The 22,186-nt window shown below is 31.8% G+C and overlaps 1 protein-coding gene across 12 annotated transcripts in view; it reads left to right on the forward strand.

The window, feature by feature from the left end:
* The window catches only part of ROBO1 (roundabout guidance receptor 1), a 1,005,278-nt gene that overhangs the window by 874,913 nt on the left and 108,179 nt on the right, over positions 1-22,186 (forward strand). For all 12 annotated transcript variants that reach the window (XM_036218858.1, XM_036218857.1, XM_036218860.1 and 9 more), the window contains 2 exons: positions 21,435-21,555; positions 21,893-22,031. In XM_036218858.1, coding sequence (XP_036074751.1) covers positions 21,435-21,555; positions 21,893-22,031 — 260 coding nt within the window. The remainder of the gene's footprint in view (positions 1-21,434; positions 21,556-21,892; positions 22,032-22,186) is intronic.

Consider the following 22,186-nt stretch of genomic DNA (forward strand, 5'->3'; position numbering starts at 1 on the left):
GGAGTGAATAGTCATTAGTGATAAGAGAAGAGAAAGTTACTGATGGAAAAACATGGAAAAGTTTATTTTTAAAATTGTCAATTATTTTATATTTGTTGACCCAGGTGATCTTAATATTGTTATCTTAGTGAAAATTAAAGTGTGTTACAAATCAGAACAGTTTTTGGGGTCACAAACACTTGCACAATGTCTGAGGGATAAGTTTCCCATATCTTTCTATTGGTCTCTGGGAGATGAAGAGCCTCTTGGTAGTAGCTATAGGAATTGCAGGCATAGAGACAGACGGAAATATAGCCAATCACTCATGAAAAATAGCTGGTAAATAAAACTTATTTAATTATTTATTATAAATATAAACACAAATGCTTTCATAAACTAAAATATTAAGCTATTCAATAGTACCTAGCTGATCACTAACAAAATAGTGACTAAATGGTTAACCTCGACATATGATAAATTGGGATAGCAAGTTGATACCATTATTTTAATAAAACTAAATGACAATTACATGTGTTTCTATATGAGATCTGATGATTTATGACTAGATATTTTGATTTGGATTAGTAAATGAATATTTATAGAAATAATAGTAAATTCTCAATACCTGGAACATAATAAATATACAATAAATGTTTATGGAATGTCACAAACTCTTGTACTTAACTATCATGAAAACAAATTGAAAAATAACCACTCCATTTTTTTAATCTGAGATTTTCAAACAAATGTGTCAAGTTTTAGAAATGGTTATTGCAGGGATACCGACATTTTACTACTCCAGTATGCAGTAATAACGATAGCTATCATGTTTCGAGTCCCTGCCATGTACCACATGCTTTATATTTTTTAATTTAATCCCCTTAAAAATTCAATAAGCCATTTTTTTTTTCCATTATGGCATACATTTAGCAGTCAGTTTAGTCTCCTGGAGAAGGAGGAGGAGGGGGAAGAGGAGGAGGAGGAGGAAGTAGAGGAAAGATGAAGGGGAAGGGGAAGGGGAATGAAATGATAATAGTAAACGCTTAATGTAGCACTTACTATGTGCTGGGCCTTATTCTAAGCATTTTATATATACTGACTCAATTAACCTTGATAACAACCCTGTCGGATAAATACTACAATCTCACTAATACAGTGGTTAATTTCAAATTGTCTGGAAGTACAATTGTGGGGGCAGCTGGCTTTTGTTCACTTATAACATTTTTTATTTGGTCCTAAAGATTTTGTCACATATGTAATTTACTATCAATGCAAATTTCAAATCAGAATGACAGTAACTCTTAGTTTCCATTAAAGAAATATTATCTCTAAGTTTGCAAGGGTCTAAGATAGGTTAGTTCACACAGGAGATGTTATGGTCATCTTGAGAGTGTGTTTGGTACATTTGAGATTTAGTCTATATTTTGTCCAGTAATGAAAACTATAACATAGCAAAGATCTATAAAATTTTTAAATTTAATTATTTTACAAAAGATGACAGAAATGATCGAGTTCAACCAAAAGTTATAGCTCAGACAAACTAAAATTATTTCTTTCAGACACTAGAAGTCTTAATATTAAAAGGTATTAGGAGATTGCCTAAAGAGGATGATAATTAATTGTTCACCATTTGGCATTTAGGGAAAGAAGGTGTATATTTAAAAAATGTTATGAATCAATGAGTGATTCAACTGAATGAGCTTTATAGTTAACTGTCAAAATTGTGGATTAGCCAGGTTCTAATATCAGCTGTACACATTTCAAAAGTTACTGCTCAAAATTTAAACAATTCTGAGAAAATATGTAATGAATGGGAAATTGAGTTTCTTAAATTCAATTACAAATTCCCATTCATTACATATTGATGGAGCGTTATATGGATACAATAAAATATGGTAAAAACTAACACAGTAACAATACATTATAAATAGTGAGATCTACCTGGACCCAATTCTGAAATTCTAGAGTTAGTTTCTTTATAATAACTTTTGATTGTCATTTATCCTGAATAATTTTATTTTAGTTTTTAAAAGAAGAGCTTAAAAGATGTTCATCTTTTCATGTTTGAACTTCTTAGCTTTTCAGCTAAAATTTAAAGGTGAATAACACATGCTTTTTCCATCTTCTATGTCCGTGGCTTTGTGACATAAACATTTTTGAATGACTTGTATTATTCCTTGAGATAATCTGTACCTTGAATTTTTTTTTTCTCTCTGTCGTCAATATAGCATGCTACAAATATCCTATATGTCTTACAGACTTTATTTTACTTAACCGAAAAAAATAATTTGGATGATGGGAAAACAATTTTATTATGTTATTTATTTTCATCAAAACCACAGTCCAACTAGAAACCATTTTATTGTCAATTTCATCTATTTATCACATAATTATATTAAGATTTAGTTCATTCTTCTTTGGAAAATATGGGAAAAATTCATATCATTAATGTGCTTTAATCTAATGAGCAAGCCTATTTAGTAGCATTTTTTTAAGGTTTCACTTAGATGGGATAACCAACTATCTTGGTTTGCTGGGAACTGTCCTGGTGTTAGCACTGAAAATCCCTAGTCCTGGGGAAAGAAACTTCAGTTCTGGGAAAATTGGGGCAGTTGGTTACCCTAATCCTAGATGCTTAAAGGAATTGATTTATGTATAAATGAGAAATTGCATTCTTACGAGGTAAGTAAAAAGTAGTTAAATATAAATAAAAGAGTTTTAATTTAAGTATATGATTTCTTTCATAAGTAAATTAAGGATCAGAACATTATTAGTGAGGTTAGGAGAAAGATTCAGTTATACATAAAAAAAAAAATTATTTAACACTTCCTTCTCCCGTGGTAAACATGTCATCAGTTCTTTTTCCAGTCCTATTCTGCTTCCTCTGTGTCTTTATAGGTTTCTTTGATTTCTCTTGTTGGTGAGATATTTCGGTAAAAAGCAGCTGACTCACATCCCATTCAAATCTCCAGTGTCCTCCAGATCCTTCACAAATTTGGCATTTAGCCCTCTCCTTGCCAATTGCTTCCTTTCCTCCAAATTCCCACATGTCTCCTTCCTCCACCATCTGCTCTTTCTCCCTTCCTTCAATAAGTGCTCTCCTCTGGTCTTCCAATTTCTTTCATTGTTCAATGTCTGTTGCTTCCTTTTCCTCTCTCCTCCCCTAGAGGAAATTAAAATACTTAATGTAGCTGATTTCATAGAGCCCTTTTTTTCTTAAGAAGCTAAATTTGTGTACCTGCGAAATAAATATATAGTTCTGTTACATGAAGGTCAAAGGAAACTGGTATAGTGAACTAGGATTTTTCTTATGTCCATTCTACCTAGTCATAAACATTATATATTTTATCTTTTTTAAGAAATAAAAATGTTGCCCATGATTTAAATTTAAGTTAAATCAATATAAATCTATAATATAAATCACAGGACTGAAAAAATGAGTATAAGAGAATATTTATGTCCTATTAATTTTCAAATTTAGCAATTGAAAAACAGTGGATTAGTAGAATAAAACATAATCTTAGACGTTGTAAAACCACATTGTAATTTCAGGTTTCAACACCTTTTAAATGTGTGATCTTGTGGACATTTTGATCTCTATTAACTATATTGTTTCCATTTGTGAAATGAATTGTCTAATAATACCTTTATTGGTTCACAGTGTCATTGTGGGAATCCAGTGAGAAAATACATGTCAAATGTCATTTTAAATGGTGACACACTCTACACTGCTTAGTACCAGTTGTTTTTGTTATTATTGTTGCTTGTGTACCTGCCTGAACTCTGGATGTATTTAGTCATCAAAAACGTGATGGAAAAGAAAAATCAGGAACTGTTTGTGTCACAGCAATTGCAACTCTTCCAAGTTAAAAAGAAAACTATATAAACGTGTATGAAAAGAGATTCAGCATTTATGTCTCATCTAATCAGTTCTATCTATAGCTGATTCACGACTGTGAGAAAATTTCCAGCTTTACAGACTCGCCATGAGTATTTAGCATTGGTGAATATTATGAGTAAGTAAAGTGTTTAGACTAACACTAATATTAGGAAACAAATTTGCATCCTATGTAAGCCTTTATTGTGCAATGTAATAATGAACTGGAGATTCTACAAGAGAATTAAGCCTTAATGCCCTAAGGTAGCCACTGTGTATAATAAAATGACTTTTCCCCTGTGTAGCCAAAACATTTCTAGTGATGTACAATTCCTGGGTCATTGAGAAATGCTGTGATTCAGATGAGCTATGCTGGTTGAGAAAGGCTGGTTAATCTTCCTGAGGAACATCCTGAACCTTTCCAAGAACTTGTAATTCTCTTTAAATAATTACACATATACTAATCATGTTTGGACACTGAAACTAGAAAAATGAAAGCCAAACATTTTGAACTTGCTTATGAAGTGTAAGTACTCTTTTAAAAGGATTGTAATAAAGTAATGCATTCTCAGTTTTAACACACAAATTACTTTCGATGACAATATAATTATAAACATAATTCCAGTGAGCAATTGGTTGTTGCTATGGCTTTTTATTATTTGTGTGTTAGATGTGCATGTAAAAGATTGGATACCAAAAGCTTAAAAAGCCAAATTATTAGAGTTTTGCGTATGCTATTCCCTCTGTAATGTTCTAACCTCTATACCTCCTTTGTCTAATTCACTCATTTTTCAAGTTTCAACGTTTAAAGGCAACTTCTTCAATGGAGCCTTCTGCAAAACCCCACTCTGCACACCCACACTAGATTTATTTTCCTGTTATCTGTTCTTTTTTCTTTTGTATTTCTCTTTAAAGCTGTTGCAACTCATTATTTATACATCACTCATCTAACATACATAAGACACATAAAGGCCAACTTATTCCCTATGTCCGTCTATGGTAGAAGCTCAATACATATTTCTTGAGAAAATGTTAAATAAATAAAATATAAATCAAAATAATGTCTGTAAGCATACCCAGAACTCGATTAAAGTTGCTTATGCTAACATAGTTGATTGTATTTCTATATATATTTATATATTTATTTTCTTATTTTCCTATAAAATGGGAAGGAGGTGTCATCCACACCATTTCTCTTTTCTACAGCATGGGTTTTTATTGGCTTAACAGTAAGAGAAGGAAGATATGTTACACAGTTTAATTATATGAGTAAACATATTTCTGTAAGTGTGCCTTGCAGATACTCACAGAACCTTAGAGATGGAGCTAACTAGAGAGATTGTGAATATGCAAGCCCCCTCATTTTTAAGAAGAAAAGGAAAATCAGGGACGTTGATTTGCCCTGAGTTGCTTAATGAATCTGTGCTGTGAATCAGGTGTAAGAGCCAGACCTCTCAACACCATTCTTTAAACTAGCCCTGATCAACCCTCTAAAACAGCACAAAATTTGATGAAGATATGTCTTAATGAAAAAAAAAATCCGCAGGTAAAGTGTTTTACTGGATTCTTCTCATACAGTTTTGTCACTTGTTTTGTATCCTAAATTCATTATTTCCTATCTTAGTATGAGTATAGAAAATAGTATTTTTAATATATAGGGTTTAACAAAATTCTCTGCTTAGTTATGCACTGGGTACAAATATGACCTTGCATAAATTTGATTAATAATTCTGTGCATATTTTTGCTTTATCAAGTATGTTATTAAGAACATATCTAAGTTTATCCTTAGTAATTATCTATCTGAGGTTGCTTTAAAACTTCATTCAAAAAAATAAAAATAAATTACAGTAATTTAAGTAGTGTGTTAAACTTAACTTATGGTCATTTTGGGAAGGTCTCTTATCTCTGCACTAATAACTAGACCTTGGTCAAGTTTCTTAATTGATGAAAATATTAAGATAATATCTCTCCTTTCTGTTTACCAAGATTATTATAAAAATCAAATCAGAGAAGTGAAAGTGTTCTGAGGATTATCAGTGACAACCTCATTATGTTATTTTAAGGATTCCCATCTTGATTTCCAGTTAATGTTCATTCTGTATTGATATTAATAACCTTGTGAGATGAGAGACTAGAGATTTTTAAGTTCAGAATTAAAATGAACCCTTTTGAAGTAGATATATAGTGGACCAAAAAAAAAAAAAAAAAGAACACAGTGATATAATTGCTATATATTATGTTTTGATCAATTTTATATACGAATCTCCTTTTGTATAACATATCTTTTGGGGGTTTTATAATTAATAGTCTGCATGCCCATTTTTATTTGGGTCCCTTGAAACACCTAGTTGCAATTGCTAATAAAATTCTAATAAATTCCGTACAAACTGACTCAAGTCCCACAGAGAGGATTAAGTATGTCTGGATGCAGAGATAAAGTAGCAGAAGCTAAATATTTTCTAGTTTAACAAATAATCTTTGGTGACTTCAGGAAACAACTTACTAAAAAATGTTCAAATTTCCTCTAAGTGGCGCAATAAATTTCAATATGAGTAAAAGTCAACATATGTGAAAAATTAGAATAATCTTGAAGAGCTTTGATATTGTACGTCATTTATGTTTTCTCCTGTTTTGTGTTACATGTTGATTTTAAGTATTTTTTTTTTGATCTCTTGAGACCATTCTGGCCTTCTGATTTTTTTTTTTTCCAACTAGATTTCCTCATAAACAGTTGTGATTATTTTTTCCCCAAATTCAGTCCCACCCAAATGTTAGTTTCAGCCAAAGCAACATAAGATGACATAGAGGAATGCCTAGTAGATCTCCCTGAGCTGCCTTCCAGGTGGAATTATGCCAACTCCTGAAGTTCATGGACCAAATTCTAATATGGATGTATGCTTCTTTTTAGCATCCATGACCTTTAATTAGAATAGATCTTCCAAGAAGTTGCACGTATCTCAGAAATTTGAGTAATCACAACAAAAAAGGTTATATCATAATTCAAAATAATTATCAATACAGTATACTAACAAGAAGTATTATAACTACAACATGAACACACATGGTCAGATGGCAAAGTCTATTATAGAAAATTCAGATAAGCTCGATATCCTAACATAGAAAGCTGAATTACAAATATTACTTTTCCGTAGGTTTTTCCATGATAATGTATGCTCTCCAGGCAGCTGTGTTTCTTCACTTTCTAAGCAATTTGATATATTCCATCAGGCCATTAAATTTCTCCAAATAGCTAAGGACTAGTGGAACACTGTCTGGGAACACTTTGTTTAATTATAGGTTAAAGTAGTTTGCCAAATTAAAAATACAATTTTTTCAGATTTCAAGGATGGTATTCTAACCAATTTATTTTATTGTCAATGTTCTATTAACTACAGATGAAATGTCTCTCTAAAGATATAGTTTTAAAATTTATTTTAAAACAATGCTTATAAATCTTACCTGTAATTTGGAAAATGTATGAGAAAATGATATTAGAACACTTTTTAGTAAATCTGATTTTTTAAAAGCTTACTTTTCTGTTTGCTTATATTTTTTGTGTTTGTTCACAGTGACCCAGATATTTTGTTTTTCTGTTTACCACAGGCAGAATGAATTGTAATCTTAAATAATAATCATATATTCAAAAATGCGCTTGTTTGTACAAGGCATTCTTTCCTTAAAATGTGGCCCAAGACACAGAAATCAAATTAATTAAGATTTTAAATTTTAAATTATTTTTAATCTGAAGACTTTAAAAGGGTTTGCATTTCCCTTTCATTATTTATAATTGGCTAAGATTGACTTTATCTATTTATCTTCTTCATATTATCACTTTTATTTAGATGCTCTCTTAAAGAATAATTCCCTGTCTTATGCTGAGGTGATGTCATCTCTAATCTAATGCAAATTCTGCATTTCTTTTGTTTAAAACCTAGTTGCTTTAAGTGTTAATCGGTACTATTGATAACAGCTGACCACTTCAATTTTTATCTTTTTAACCCCCAAAATTCAATAATATGATAAATTGTACACTTGTAAAATAATCTGGTGTACATTAACAAAATTATTAGCAGATGGCACAGGCTTTCTCTTCTTAAATCTTACAAATCTAGGCGATCACAAAGCTTTAAAGGCTGATCACACAAGATACAGGTTCATGTTTAAGTCACCTTAATAGCATTATCTTGTATGAAAAAATTTCAAGAGCACTTGAACTTGATCTGTGTAATACTGGCTGAAAATAGTGAAAATTTGTCTTCTTAAGTGGATAAAATGTAATTAACTAAAGAATTCATTATTTCTTATTTCTTTGCCTTTTGACATTTATGGTGTCACTCTTCTCTCACTAGATGTATCATATCATTATATTGCCCATGCACCATGCTTATAAAGATCATGTTGTATTTTCTCATCTTTATTAAGGAAGCTTATAAATATTCTGTTTAAATTTTAAACATTCATTATAATAAGTGCATATTTATATGAGAAAAGAAGAGTCGTTTCTCTATAGGAGCTAATGTAAAAATTTACCTAACTACATCTCTCCTAAAAAAGAATACATACAATGTGAAGTGTAAACATGCACATTTTTTTTTTCCAACTATCACCTAGATGGACCAGTGGCATTCAGGTTGGATATCCAGATCAGTCAGGCTTAAATACAGAGTGTGATGGAAGGAGGGCCATCAATCTAACTCAGGGAGGTCCGCTGATAGCACCTATTTCTTCCCCAAGCCTTGGGTTTCAGGATGGAAACTTTTACACAATGTTTCTAATTTGTAGATTGTGGAGTGGGAAGGAAGGAACATATGAGTTCTTGTCTTCTGTCCAAAAAAAAAAACATAGTCTGTATAGCCATTACTTTAGATCTATATAGAAGGAGCTCCAACCACTTACTGAATGATCTAGAGGATGTTTCTGATCATTTTGAACCTTATTTTTCTCATCCCAAAGTAGGAAAATATACTTCCCCTGTGAGACTTGTAAACAGGAAAGATAACATATGCAGCAATGTCATGTATACAGCACATGACAGACAATACGGCACACTTGTTATTAATTATAACAGTAATAATCCAGATTGTTGTTAAAATATGTTAGTAAATTTACCACCAATTCACTGATGAATTTTTCATTTGTGGAGAAAGCTGTCAAAGGCATTTTACACTTAGGACATAGTTTGTTTTTGTTTTGTTTTTTTAAATGTGTTAGATTTTTACAATTATTAAGTCCTTTAAAACTTCTATTGAAACATCAGAGAACCTAAATTTATTATTTTGGAATGAAATTATCAGAATTTGAATTTGTCTTCTAAAAGCAATATAAAATAGAATCTTCTAACATAAATTTTAAAATATCAAGCCTTTTTTTGAAGAGATGACTGAAGTCAAGTAAGGAAATTAAGAAAGGATAATTACTTTATAGAAACATTTTTAATTTGCAAAAAAATCAATAAAAGCATTTAATATTCTTTATTATGTTTCTATACAAGTAAGAATGTTCCTAAAGTAGCTACAAATTGGAGTAAACATTCATTCCCAATCTTTGGTATTTTAATCCCAAATTGTTGAAGAAAAGCATGAAGAGATTTGTAAGTGACAAGCCTAATTGATTAATCAGAGTCAGGGCTCTTCAGAACAGGGTCAGAGATTAAATGTCCATATGGCTAGTTGCTTTACTCTCTTTTATTGAAGTCATACAAGACTATGCCAGAACCTAGCTCAGTTATTTGGCTAATGTATGCTTCACTTCATAAGGGCCACATGATAAGATAGAGACAATAACATCCCACTCCCCATCACTGCACATGATAAAACAAATGTAAATATATCTGCACACTTCCTAACAGAAAGCAAGTTGGATAATTTATACATGTGAGGACTAGAGTAAAATCTTGGGAATAAAGGTTTGAGTTAGAGCTTAAACAGATTCTTTGGTGGGTCCCATGAAGCTTCATAATTATCCATACGCATTTCCCCTTGTTTCCTGAAACTTCATGATTAACTCATAGACAAATAAATAAAAATACATGCATCCTGCTGCTTTATATTTCTATCATTATCTGTGAAAATGAAAGAGAAAAGAGGGATCTATGTGAAGAATATTTTGAATATCATTTGGAGTGGTATTTGTTTGGGACAGTCTCAGACATAAAAGGTTCAGTTCCCTGCTCAATACAAAAATGTAGTGAAGAGAAAATTTGTAAAAAGTATTAATAGTTTTAAGGATATCAGAGTTTTGAATTCCTCTACTCCTAAATCTAAATTTTGAGTGAATTCTAGGTTGCTTTCATGCAAACTTAATTGGGAAGTTTCAGGATTAAGTGGTGAAAAAGGTTCTGTTGGGAGAGATGTCAGTCAGTGAGAAGATTAAAGAATAAGATAAAGTTCATAGGAAATTAAAAAGAAACACTGATTTTATGTTTCTTGCCTTCCGCACAAAGTATAAATTCTGTGATGGCAAAGAGCTTGTCATATCTAATCTCTAGCACAACACCCCACATAGAAGGTACACTATCAGATTTTTCAAGATCTGAGAAATTGGATATATGGAATTCTTCGATTTCTGAATCCAAGACCCTTACATTCTCAACCTTGATTTGACTTGATCATGGTTATATGTCTTTTTTAGAATATAAGGTATTATCTTAGCAGGGTATTTGGTGGTGAGAGAAATTCTCACACTGGACCAAAACTATAAAGAAGAGCGAAACATAAGAATCCATAGAGGAAAAAAAGGGATTTACTATTTGGAAAGTATTTTATGCTGGTGTACTTCTAACTTGAAAGAACCAAGTGTTTGGAAGGGAGCTTTTCTCCCCTCAAAAACTATGAGCATATATCATCTTTATTTCCAGAGTATAGTCGTAATTCCTTCATAGATTTTTTTTTTCAGGCTGTCCTAACAGTGACTATATGTAAATTCAGACTTATAGCCAGATGGTTGGACGAGGTGATAAAAAGCAAACCTGGTTTTGCAGGAAATGAAAATTGCCCATAAGACTTTGTTTTTACCTTTAAAACAGCAGGACATTGTTTCATAAGACCTGTGAAGGAACTAATACATTAACTTTAAAAGCTATGAGCTAAATTAATTTTTCATATGCATGCAGAATACTATCCTGTCATACCTAGAATTTTCATAGAGGTAAGAGGCGATCAATTTTCTTATTTTTAGGAGATAGATAACAGAGGCTATTTTCTTCCAAAACCACTCTTTTATTGCCTCCTTTTTATAGGATTCACTTTAGGTTCTGATCTTAAAGACTTGGGAACCAGATACCTGGGGAGTCAGTGAAAAGTCTTCCCTGCTTCATCTGCTCTCCATTTTACCAGCAGTCAGCAGTCTGCCCCTGGTTTGGAATACAACAAATTAGAGAGGGCTTTTTCAGTTGATTGCTTTAGGCTACGTAACTGGCTCAACAAAATGAGGGTGCAGGGGAAATAGCCAAATTCAAATCTTCATGTGGACTTTGAGCCACACTTAAGCAAGCAAAATAGGTATGTTTTAAGGAGACTGTTTCTTCTTTTTATTATTCTTTATTAAAATTGGGATTCATGAAAAAGTCCTCTGGTAATATAAACTAGATAGATTATAGAAAGGTAATTTATACCTTCATGAAGAAAATTATCCTCTCCCTTTAACTTAACTATGTCTCTCTGCAGGGTGGCTCCTATTTACCTGCAATTAGCAATACATTGCTTCTTCCATGTAGTCTATAATCAAATTATCATGGGTGTGCTTCTGCAGCAGCAAACAGCCAACTACCAATTTATAAATCATTATGAGGTAGACGTGAGTAGTAGGAGAGAAACGGAAATAACAGAGAAATGCAGCTGCCATAGTCCTAAGCAGAAATTCTCCCAGGCCTGTGCTCTCAGCTGGCAGCTCACCAAGCTGTGTAGAGAGCCACGCGTTCCCACTGGGATAATTGCTATTTCTGCATGAGTCTCTTGTTGCTTCTCTCTGATGATCAAGTGTGTTTAAACTCCTGGCTGAAATCATGTTGGTTTTTAAATGGTACTGTAGAGTACACCAGCAAACAAATGAAATTGGATCATATTCTCTTCTATGCATGTAACCCAAAGCAAATGTGAAACTCAAATGGAGAAATGCTAATTACCTATTTTTCCTCTCAATTCCACTCCCAAAGGAATGGTTGAAAGACATACAACTTACGGTTTTCTCCTTGTAATGCTGTTCCTTTTAATGTCACCAAGTAAAAATGTAGAATGGTCATTTGATTGCTTTCAAGTTGTCATTTTCATATTTTCTTTATAATGAATATGTACTTATCTAGGTATCTTTTTGTTATATTTTGTTTTGTTTTGTTTTGTTTTGTTTGCAAACCCCAAGAACATCATTTAAGTAGGCTCTAAGAGAGGAAATGAGCTTTGTATAAGGGTGGACAAGTAAATGAATTAGTAAAATCCGGGTGAAAGAAAACTCTATACAATGTGACTGAAGTTTGACTGAATTAATTTTTTTGTAACCTATTATATATATATAATAAAAATAGATTATATATAATAAATAGATTATTTATTATATATAACAAAAATAGATTATAAATAAATAGATTATTTATTATATACATAATAAAAATAAGATTATATGCTAATATGTATATAAAGTACATATTAGCATATAATCTATTTTTCTAATATGTACTTTATATACATATTAGCATATAATCTATTTTTCTTCATGTGCCCTTTTTTAGGGTATAGTTGCTATCAGTTTGTGTCACAAGTCAATATTAAAGTATGATCTGGTAATGAGTACATGGCAGCTTTAACTAAGAGCCTTTGGATGAGTAGCATGAAAGCAGATGAGTGGTTAATAGTTAAAACAATTCATTTTGTCTTTCCCCTCTGCCTCCTCCTCCTCCTGCCTCTCTCTCTCTCTCCCTCCTCTCAGTTTAAGGTCTCTGTGAACCAGAATGAAATAGGAATAGGGGAGGTGAAAAATTTTCGGAAAATTAGTTGAGGGATCATAATCTTTATGCAATGTCAAAATAATAATAAACTTTGTTAGCTAGGAGGAATAACTGTGATTTGGCTGACCGTGGTTTATTGTTTGTATCTTTATCTGAAATAAAATTTAAGTTTGAGGCTTAAATTTGAAATCTTGTGCTCATGGATATGTGATATTATTTTCAAAAAAATTACTTTTATGTAACAAGATTAGTATAAAGAAATAAAATAAATAAAAATTAATTTCTTGAAATTTGTTCTTAAAAAAGGTAATGATGGGTGATTAGAGTAGTAGATATATAAATTGTTTCATATCAGTAATTTTTGAAAATAAATATCAAAAATTTAAATTTTATCTGATTACAAACTACATTGAAATTTAAGTTTTAAAGATTGAAACAGTCAATATATGGTGACAGGAAGAAATCTAACTATGGGAGGTGAACACACTGTTAAAATGTACAGTGGAAACTTACTGGATTTTGATAACCAATGTCACCATAAAAAATTAATTAATTTTTAAAAATCGCATCGTAAGTTTAATGATAAAAATAAAGCGTGAAACAACAAAATTATTAACGTGTATATTCACAAATGTGAAGTGCCTCATATGATATTAAATCGTAATTAGTAAAAAACATGAAATTAATTCTAGACATGGCTTCTCTATTAGCTATTCTTACTGAACTACTTGTCTGGGGGTGTGAGCAAGAAATATTGCCAGATACGAAATACTGTAATTTCTTTGATACTGCGTAAGATTTGAACCTTTTACTAGGTTATAATTTCTTTTTGATTACTATGAGACATGTATTTTTCCAATCCTTTGTCTATCACTCGTACAATATAATTATGCTACCACCAGTGTTTTCCCTAATTTAGAATCCAATAAAGCATGATTGTTTTTAAAGATAACTATAGTATATGTTAGAAGATATGCTTTAATCTGAATCGTTTACATTAAAGGTTGATAACACTTTTGCAGTCAGATTGCAAACAATGGGTATTATTTCACTTTTCCCTCTCTGCTCCCTGTTCAAACAAGGTATCTTTTTTGGTTTATTTTTATTGTTGTTGAATGAATGCTAAATTTTAAAGAAATAAAAGCTATTATTGTGACTCCTCTTTACATGTCTCTTTTGAAAAGAGTCCTTAGGGACCATCCAAAACTACCCTGTAGTTTATTTCACCAAAGACAATGTCCAGGGGCTATGACTGGCCATCTGGGATACCTGAATCTCAATGTCATTAAGAAGTCTTAAACCCGCGTAAAATACTTCTCTAGTTCACAACAGCTTGATATCTGTTTTGTAGGTCAAAGATCCAGGCAGAATTGACAGCATTGATATGAAGAGGTAATCTGGCCAAAGAGAGTACTGAATTGTTTAAGGATGATAGACCAGGCTGTAAATCAAAACCTCTTATGTCATTTACTTTGCAAAATAGTATGAAACCGTGGTAAAGAATCAAATTTTTCAGGAAAAAATAATTTCTAAACCCTGCTGCTCTAAAAATTTTACTCATCATATTAATCCGGCTTATCAAGCAGGGTTACTATAAATGAACATTTCTGAGGCTTCAATCTTTTAGAAAATTATAACAATTAAATACTTCCCAATTTCTCATTGGTATGATGACAGCTATGCATATTGTGTGTGTGTGTGTGTGTGTGTGTGTGTGTGTGTGTGTGTGTAATGTATTTCTCCTTTAACATTGTAAATCAGTATTCTTTTAATTTATCAGGATATATTTTAAAAATAATATTTCTAGTAAGGAACACAAATTTTAAGTACAAAATCTATTAAAGGAAATGAGATAAATTATATGACAGTTTGGTGGTTAGCAATTTGAGTCATCTTTGAAGCCCTTAATATAATTAGTGGTTTCGTTTTCGGTCTGCTGAATTCAAGTCACATTAGTTTAATGTAATTAAAAGCAGAAAAGATCTTGTGTAGCCCAACTAGTTAATTAGCCCCAGTTGGTTTAGTATGTTAACCTAGAGGTGTATGGATAACATTGTGCGGGTGATGCCTAAAAAAAAAAAAAAAAAAAAAATCCTGTGTAACAGATACTACAAATCATCTGACTTGCTTTAGGGTAGAAAATGAAGACATACCAAGGAGTTCATTTTAAGTTCATCTTATTTCTGATTTTAAGTACTGATTGCAGGGTAAGCTGTATACTCTATGGAATAACCAGACAAAAAGCTTACTTCATTTACAGTTTGAAAGAAAGCATGCTTATTTGTGTGCAAAGAAAAATTTTTTCTTGTATTCTGAAAATAAGAATTCTGATTTTAGTTTTTATGCTTACCAGGAATATAAAATGATACTCTTTACTTTGATTGAAAAGCTGTTACCTTTGGGGGCTAACTAACAAAGCTACATCTTACACCTGATTTTTCTATATTATCTTGTTTCTCTGTAAATAATTCGGTAAAGGAGATGAAAGCAACTAGAAAGAGATTTTCAACTGCTTTGGAAAAGTCTTTAGGTACTAGGGGAAAAGACTTCTTAACCCTAAGGAAATTCTTAAAGGGAAAATGCTGGAATATAAGGATCCTATATATCAAGTACATTGAGGTATCTCATACCTTAATGTCTCTAAAACATTTTCTTTTTGAAATCTGAGACCGTTTTGAAGAAAAATATAAAGTGTAAAATATTTAAAAATTTAAAATTCTTCACCACTTTCTTCTTCTTTCTTCTCCTATGTCTCCTTCTTAAAAAGGAGCAAAACCAGGGGGATATTTTTGTTTTGTTTTGTTTTCATCAAGTATGCAGATAGCCGAGCCACCCCCCTTTAAGAACTGTCTAGAGCTTATGGAAATGCAGGCTTTTAATGTGGTTACCACTGTGGGCTGGTAAGGTATATGGTAATGAGGAAGTAGGACCTCTGCCTTGGATTTCTGACATAGGCTAGATGCCAGCATATTGTCTGAAAGCTTAACAAATTCTGCTTCTCCACTACCAGGATTATGTTAATTGAAGTAGTGCTGCTGCAGTGCAGTGTTTAACATTGTGTCTGTTCATTATACAAACTCGTTTTTGATAGGTTTACAATTTGGCTGTCAGATCCAGCTGCAGGAAAAGACCTGCCAAGAAATATTTCTTAGCTTGTTTTAAATAGTACTATTTTCACATTTATAGTGTTTTGTATGTGTTAGACATTTTTTTCTTTCTGTGTAGATGGAAGAAACATCAATTTTTTGGCTTCCAAAAGGACATTAAGATTTAGAATGTATAAAGTCACCCTTTCTAATCAATATTTTTATGACAACATAAACTGTGATTGTTAGCAGTAGGTACTACTTGAAAGCTAGAATCTTATATTTGGTCAGGTTATCATACTATGTTTTTTTTTTTTTTTTTTCTTTTCTTTATTGAAGAGAACAAACCACCATGTAGTCCATATTGGTGACCATACAGAATACAGTTAGAGCTTTTGGTTAGCTTTGTTTCAGTTCAGCCATTGGTATAATGCCAAAATCAATTTGTATTTGTGGAAATTGAAAACTATCATTTTCATCCTTTTTAAAAAATTTCTCCATTTACCTTAATTTTTTTTCTTCACTTTTGTCAATTTCTGTCTCTGTCATCCCTTAGGAAAAATATTTCTCCCAGTTTTAGTGAGGCTTGTTTTTATTCTTCCATTTAAGTTGTAGCATCTACTTTGAAATCCCTAACCATTATCCCCAGTGAGTATAGAATAGAATGCAGTATTTTATAATGAAATTGTCTTATTGATGGAGTGGAAGTTGTGTGCTGGTATCTATATTAAACTTAGAAATTTAGGCAATGATTTCCCAAATAAAACAAACATTCATTGGATTACTTAATTTTAACCCATTTTTTCCTTTTGTCATTTTAATCCAGCATTTGTCCTTAGGTCAGAGCCAAGTCTTTAGAACAAAGTTTCTCAACCTCAGCGCTACTATTGACATTTTGTGTGTGATAATTTTTTACTGTGGAGGACACTTCTGTGCATTGCAGAATATTTAGCAGCCTCCATGGCCTGAACCCACTAGGTGTCAGTAACGCCCCATCTCCTCTTCCCCGTACTGACATCTAAAAATATCATTGCCAAACATCACTCATACAGAATCACTGTTTTAGAGGAAATAAGAAAAATACGTTCAGCCTAAGAATTACTTGTTGCTAAGGCTTTGCTGTATTGGTGCATATATACATTTTTCTAACAAAACCAGTTGGAAGATGTGCTAGTAGTAATCTAAATAAAAAGCTTCTGGATGTAGCCTAACAAAGAAAGATTGTTTTTGTTTAGACAAATGTCTCTTAAATCATTGAATTCATAAGCATCATATAATAATAATGTACAGGCGTTTTTATATTATTTATTTCATATAATTCTCATAACATCCTTGGAGATATGTATTAATAGTATTCTTATTTTAGAGATGAAAAACAGAGGTACAGAGAAGTTAGTACCTTGCCTGAAGTCACATATATATACTAAGAGGCAGTCTGGCTCCAGGACACATGCTCATTTTGCTTTCTTATGTGTATGCATCTACTTTTGATCAATTTAAAAGATTATCTGGGGTTTAGAAATTAAAAAAAAAAACTTTGAGTATATTTTGATTTTGAGTTTTTTTCTAACCTTAATCATGTTGGTAAAGAATATCTTGAATGGAAAAACAAAGGTGCCATTTAGTTGACTTCATTTAAACATGAATGATTAATACATATACTATTGTTACAAAAAATCATTTTTTCCCAAATGTTTTCTAAGTTTAGTATTTTTTATTTTCATGCCTCAATAGTCATATTAATTGTTTTTTTATTGACACAGAAATTATATATAAATGAACAGCCATGATAAAGGTATTTTTAGTCACACTATGGTACTAATGAAAAAAGCTCAAAATACTTCATTCATTAAAAACAAATTCTTGCAGAAAAAAATTTGCCATAATGGTCCATACTCTTACAGTTTGTTTACTTACAAACTACAAATGAAATATTTTGTAAAATGTCTGGTGAGTTGATTTTAATTTGAAAAGTAGACACGATTTAGGAAGAAAGTTTGTAAAATAAATTTTTATGAGACAATAATGATTTTTCTATTTATAGTTAGAACCAAAACTTAGTTTTGTTTTCACATAGTATAAATCTCCTGATAGACTGAGTTAGAAAATGTTTCCAAGATTAAGCCAATATAATACACAGTTGAAACTATAGTAATAGGGTGTGTACAACATCCTCTTTAAGACTTTAGAGCTTTCTTGAATTTCTAGTTCACCTCAGTTATTGTTTCCTCCCATTCATCTAAATATTGGAACTTTTCCATGTCTAAGAATCTCCTGGCAGTCTCCTCATAACTCTTGTTAACTAAATTCCCCTCCTCCATTTATACAGATTCTTTCAAAATATAATAGCACTGGGCTGTAATATATAATGCTAATTGGTGCCCCACATGCGCACAAGCAAGTTGATTTAAAACTCAACTTTCCCAAGTATTTAAGATTTGTAAAAGTAAATTACAAATCTCTTCGTTTTATATTATACTGAAACCATAAAAAGAAATCTGTACTTTTGAAAATTATTTTTATTTTATTATTGTTTGACTCTCATTTTTCTACATATTTGAGTATCTTTTAAAATTATTCCTAAAGCTTTATTTTATTGTAGACATAACTCATTGACTTAGCTTTTAGAACAACAACAAAAAATGAAAACATTCATTTACTTTCTCTTATTTCACTATAACTGTTATTTATTAATGTGCAAACCAGTCAGAAATGAAATGACCACTGAAATATACAAGAACATTTAAGGTTAGATTCAGAGGCATAGAAGGAGACTCAACGTCTTGTCCAAAGTTAAAGAACTGAAAAAGGAATGTATAGGACCACAGGGCAGATCATTTACCTTCTGTATCAGGAATAGAGTTTGTCACCTTCCTTCCTGCTGGAATGATTTTGTTCCCCTAACATTTTGGACATGTTTATGTGAGTGTTTCAAAATAAGTACATGGTTAAAGGCTATAACAGATATTCTTAGAAGATCTTGGTTATTATGACACTCAAGTTGTCTGAACCTCAAGAGCTCAAGTTTATTAAACAGCAATTGTGATAAGAGAGCTCTGGTTGTGCATTTCTTGTCATTTGTGCATCTCATATAGCCAAAACCCCTTTTTTCCCTAAAATGTTCCAACTTGCTGTGTGACATTGGGCAAGTCACCTTTCTTCCACAAAAATTTTATTAATTTATTAGTCATTTTGACAGATCCTGGGGCTATAAAGAGGAATTTGATATGCTTCTCTGCATCAGAGTTCATAGCTAGGGTGGAAAGCTGACAATTAAAAGCATAATAAAAACGTATTGTGATCAGGGATATAGCAGAGGCATGTGGGAGCACAGGTTATACTTTTCTGAGGTGCTGGTCTCAAGTGAAAAATGAAGTTATAACAGTTTCCTCTCCTATTTTTACGGAAAGGTTATGCTAAAGACCAAACTTTAAATGATATATTCTCACAAAAGCAACCTTAAAAAACATAAAATAGTTACCATTATGAATCAATAGTCCCAAGATTGTGTATACGTTTAAGAATCCCACTTTGAGCCCTTCTAAGGAGATAATTGCACATGTGAGAACAGATATATGCAAAAGGATACAGATTTTAGTGCTGTTTCTAAGAGGGAAAAATAAAATACTTTAAACATCTATCAACAAGCACATAGTTTGGTTAAGATATGATAAATCCATATTTTATAATGGAATCCTATATAGTCATTGAAATTGATGCTGAGGATCTGCAATGTCCTCAATATTTAAAATGTAAAAATATTCTCAATATATTATTGAGTTGAAAATTTAGCTTCCAGAATAGCATGTATCACATGATTCTACTTTATCTATATCTATATCTGTGTGTGTGTGTATGTGTGTGTGAGAGAGAGAGAGAGAGAGACAGACAGACAGAGAATGCTCACAGTATATTGATAGTTAACTTTTAGAACATATTTTTTCAGTAACTTTTTTTGTATTATTCTCTTTGAAAATTTAGATTAGTATATAAAACCATTATTAACATATTTTGTAACTTCTATAAACCTGTATAGAAATACTTAATTGGATAACAGACTAGATTTTGTTTATAAATGCAGTTTGCATTCCACAAAAATTTTTTGAGTGACTACTATTTGTAGGCATAACTCTCAGCCTGAGTGAAAGAGTCATGAGCAATGTGGAGAAAAGTCCCTGGATGGTTTCTATCGTGGTACCTAGTAAATCATGATCATTATCTAAGTAAAACACTATCAAGTTCTAAAGCCACAGAAATTAAAACTGCTCTCCTAATAATTTTCAGTTGTAGGAATTTCATCTTTTGTATTCTGGTTCTGGATTTGACTAGAACAATTTTGTTGTTTAGTTTCTCATTTTGATCAGTAATTAAAACTTTAATAAATATAGAATTTGTAATATCTCAAAAAAAGCTGTTCTAATATTTGGTTTGTTCAAATACATAAAGACTTGGTCAAAGTATCTAGCTTTAGTTTAGGTGTCTGGATTAAAATAAAGCAATTTAGGCATTCCAAAAGAGTATGGCTCCACCTTTATAAAGTAGTAGTTTCAATAAGCTTCTAGTGTCTGATGAAAAATAACTCTATTTGAATGGTTCCCTCCCTTCCTACTCCCCCACCCCACCTTTTAAAAAATTTAATTGATGCACAGTGCAAAATAACTATGAGGTCAAAACCTCCATGAATAAACATCCTGGAAGTTCTCCCTGATGGAATCTTTTTAAGGTTCAGAGCATTACAGATATTTATGCGTAATTGAACTTAGCTCCCCACCAAACACATATTAAATTAAGTAAAGATAGTTCAGTTTCCACATCCCATTCTTAATTCATGCTTAGCTTCAGCCTACATATTGAACTGAGAGTCTGCTTACATTTGTAATTGATTCTTCTCCAAATATTTAAATGGTCAAGAGTGTACCAAAATGACTTTCCGTATTATTTACTAGGATCCAGTCAGGCTCTGCCTCCTAAGTCCCCAAGAAACTGGGCAGCACCTGTATGTTTTGGGACATGTCAGGTTCTGTAATGTCCTGGTAATTAAGATGTAGTTCTTTAAAACAACTCTGGCAAATTAAATAATTAGAGACATTTTTATTTCTACATCTTATAATACTAGAATATGAGTTCTTGAAATCACTTATAGCTAATATGTATTTACATATTAATTATAGTCATATGGTATTAAGAATTTTCTTCTTCTTTCTTTCACTTGCTAACCAAACTATTCATGTAATTTTTTTTGTTTGTTTTCATTTAACTGAATATTATGAAATAATTTGGCTGGTTTAGAAACAAATTTCTAGTTATATAGAATATAATAACTACCAGAGATATAGGTAAATAGAAGTGTTTTTGCCTCTTTTATATTGTACCTTTGGAATAAATTATGTTTAAAGTCACTACCTCTAAATATAGCAGGTCCTACACATCCGCTTTTTGATATAATTATGCTTCGTTTATATGCTTAGAAAGTAGACTTCACTTACAAAGACCTCTATCATATAAACATAGCTGAAGCAATTTTAATAATGTGCATGTGAAACTTTTTTTAAGATACGAGGAGGAAAGCTCATGATTACATACACTCGCAAAAGTGATGCTGGAAAATATGTTTGTGTTGGTACCAACATGGTTGGAGAACGTGAGAGTGAAGTAGCAGAACTAACTGTTTTAGGTAAGTACAGTTTTATCTTATTTGCTCACTATAAAGCTTATATTTTATTATTATTTAGTATCTTTATACAAGGGAGAAAGAAATGACCTTTCTAGAAGGTTAACCAACATGTTGGGGAGTGGGAAGAGGAGAGAAGGAATCAGTAAAGCAGCCTGAGACAAAGTAGCCAAGATAGAGGAGGAAAACTAGGAGAAAACACTAAACCTAGGGAGGAGCTTCCAAAAGTAGGGAACTATGTGAAATAGTGTTAAAGTATCAATCTATTCTGACCGAACATGTGAAATAATTTTCAGTTTGTTCCTCTATTTTTTCTTGAGATGACTTTTTCTAATTTTAGAGAGACCATCATTTGTGAAGAGACCTAGCAACTTGGCAGTAACTGTGGATGACAGTGCGGAATTTAAATGTGAGGCCCGAGGTGACCCTGTGCCTACAGTACGATGGAGGAAGGATGATGGAGAACTGCCCAAATCCAGGTAGAAATCAGAATTTAATGATGTGATTAATCCACTCAGAATTCCTACAGTTCTCATCATACCACTGTTCACGTATATGTCGTTAGAACAGTCTGCTCCAGATTTCTTGATAAGGGGTCAGACACTGCACTAGAGATAATTAGAATCCGGAGGTT

The sequence above is a fragment of the Rousettus aegyptiacus genome, unplaced genomic scaffold (genome assembly GCF_014176215.1).
Source record: "Rousettus aegyptiacus isolate mRouAeg1 unplaced genomic scaffold, mRouAeg1.p scaffold_m13_p_4, whole genome shotgun sequence".
In the NCBI taxonomy this organism is placed as follows: Eukaryota; Metazoa; Chordata; class Mammalia; order Chiroptera; family Pteropodidae; genus Rousettus; species Rousettus aegyptiacus.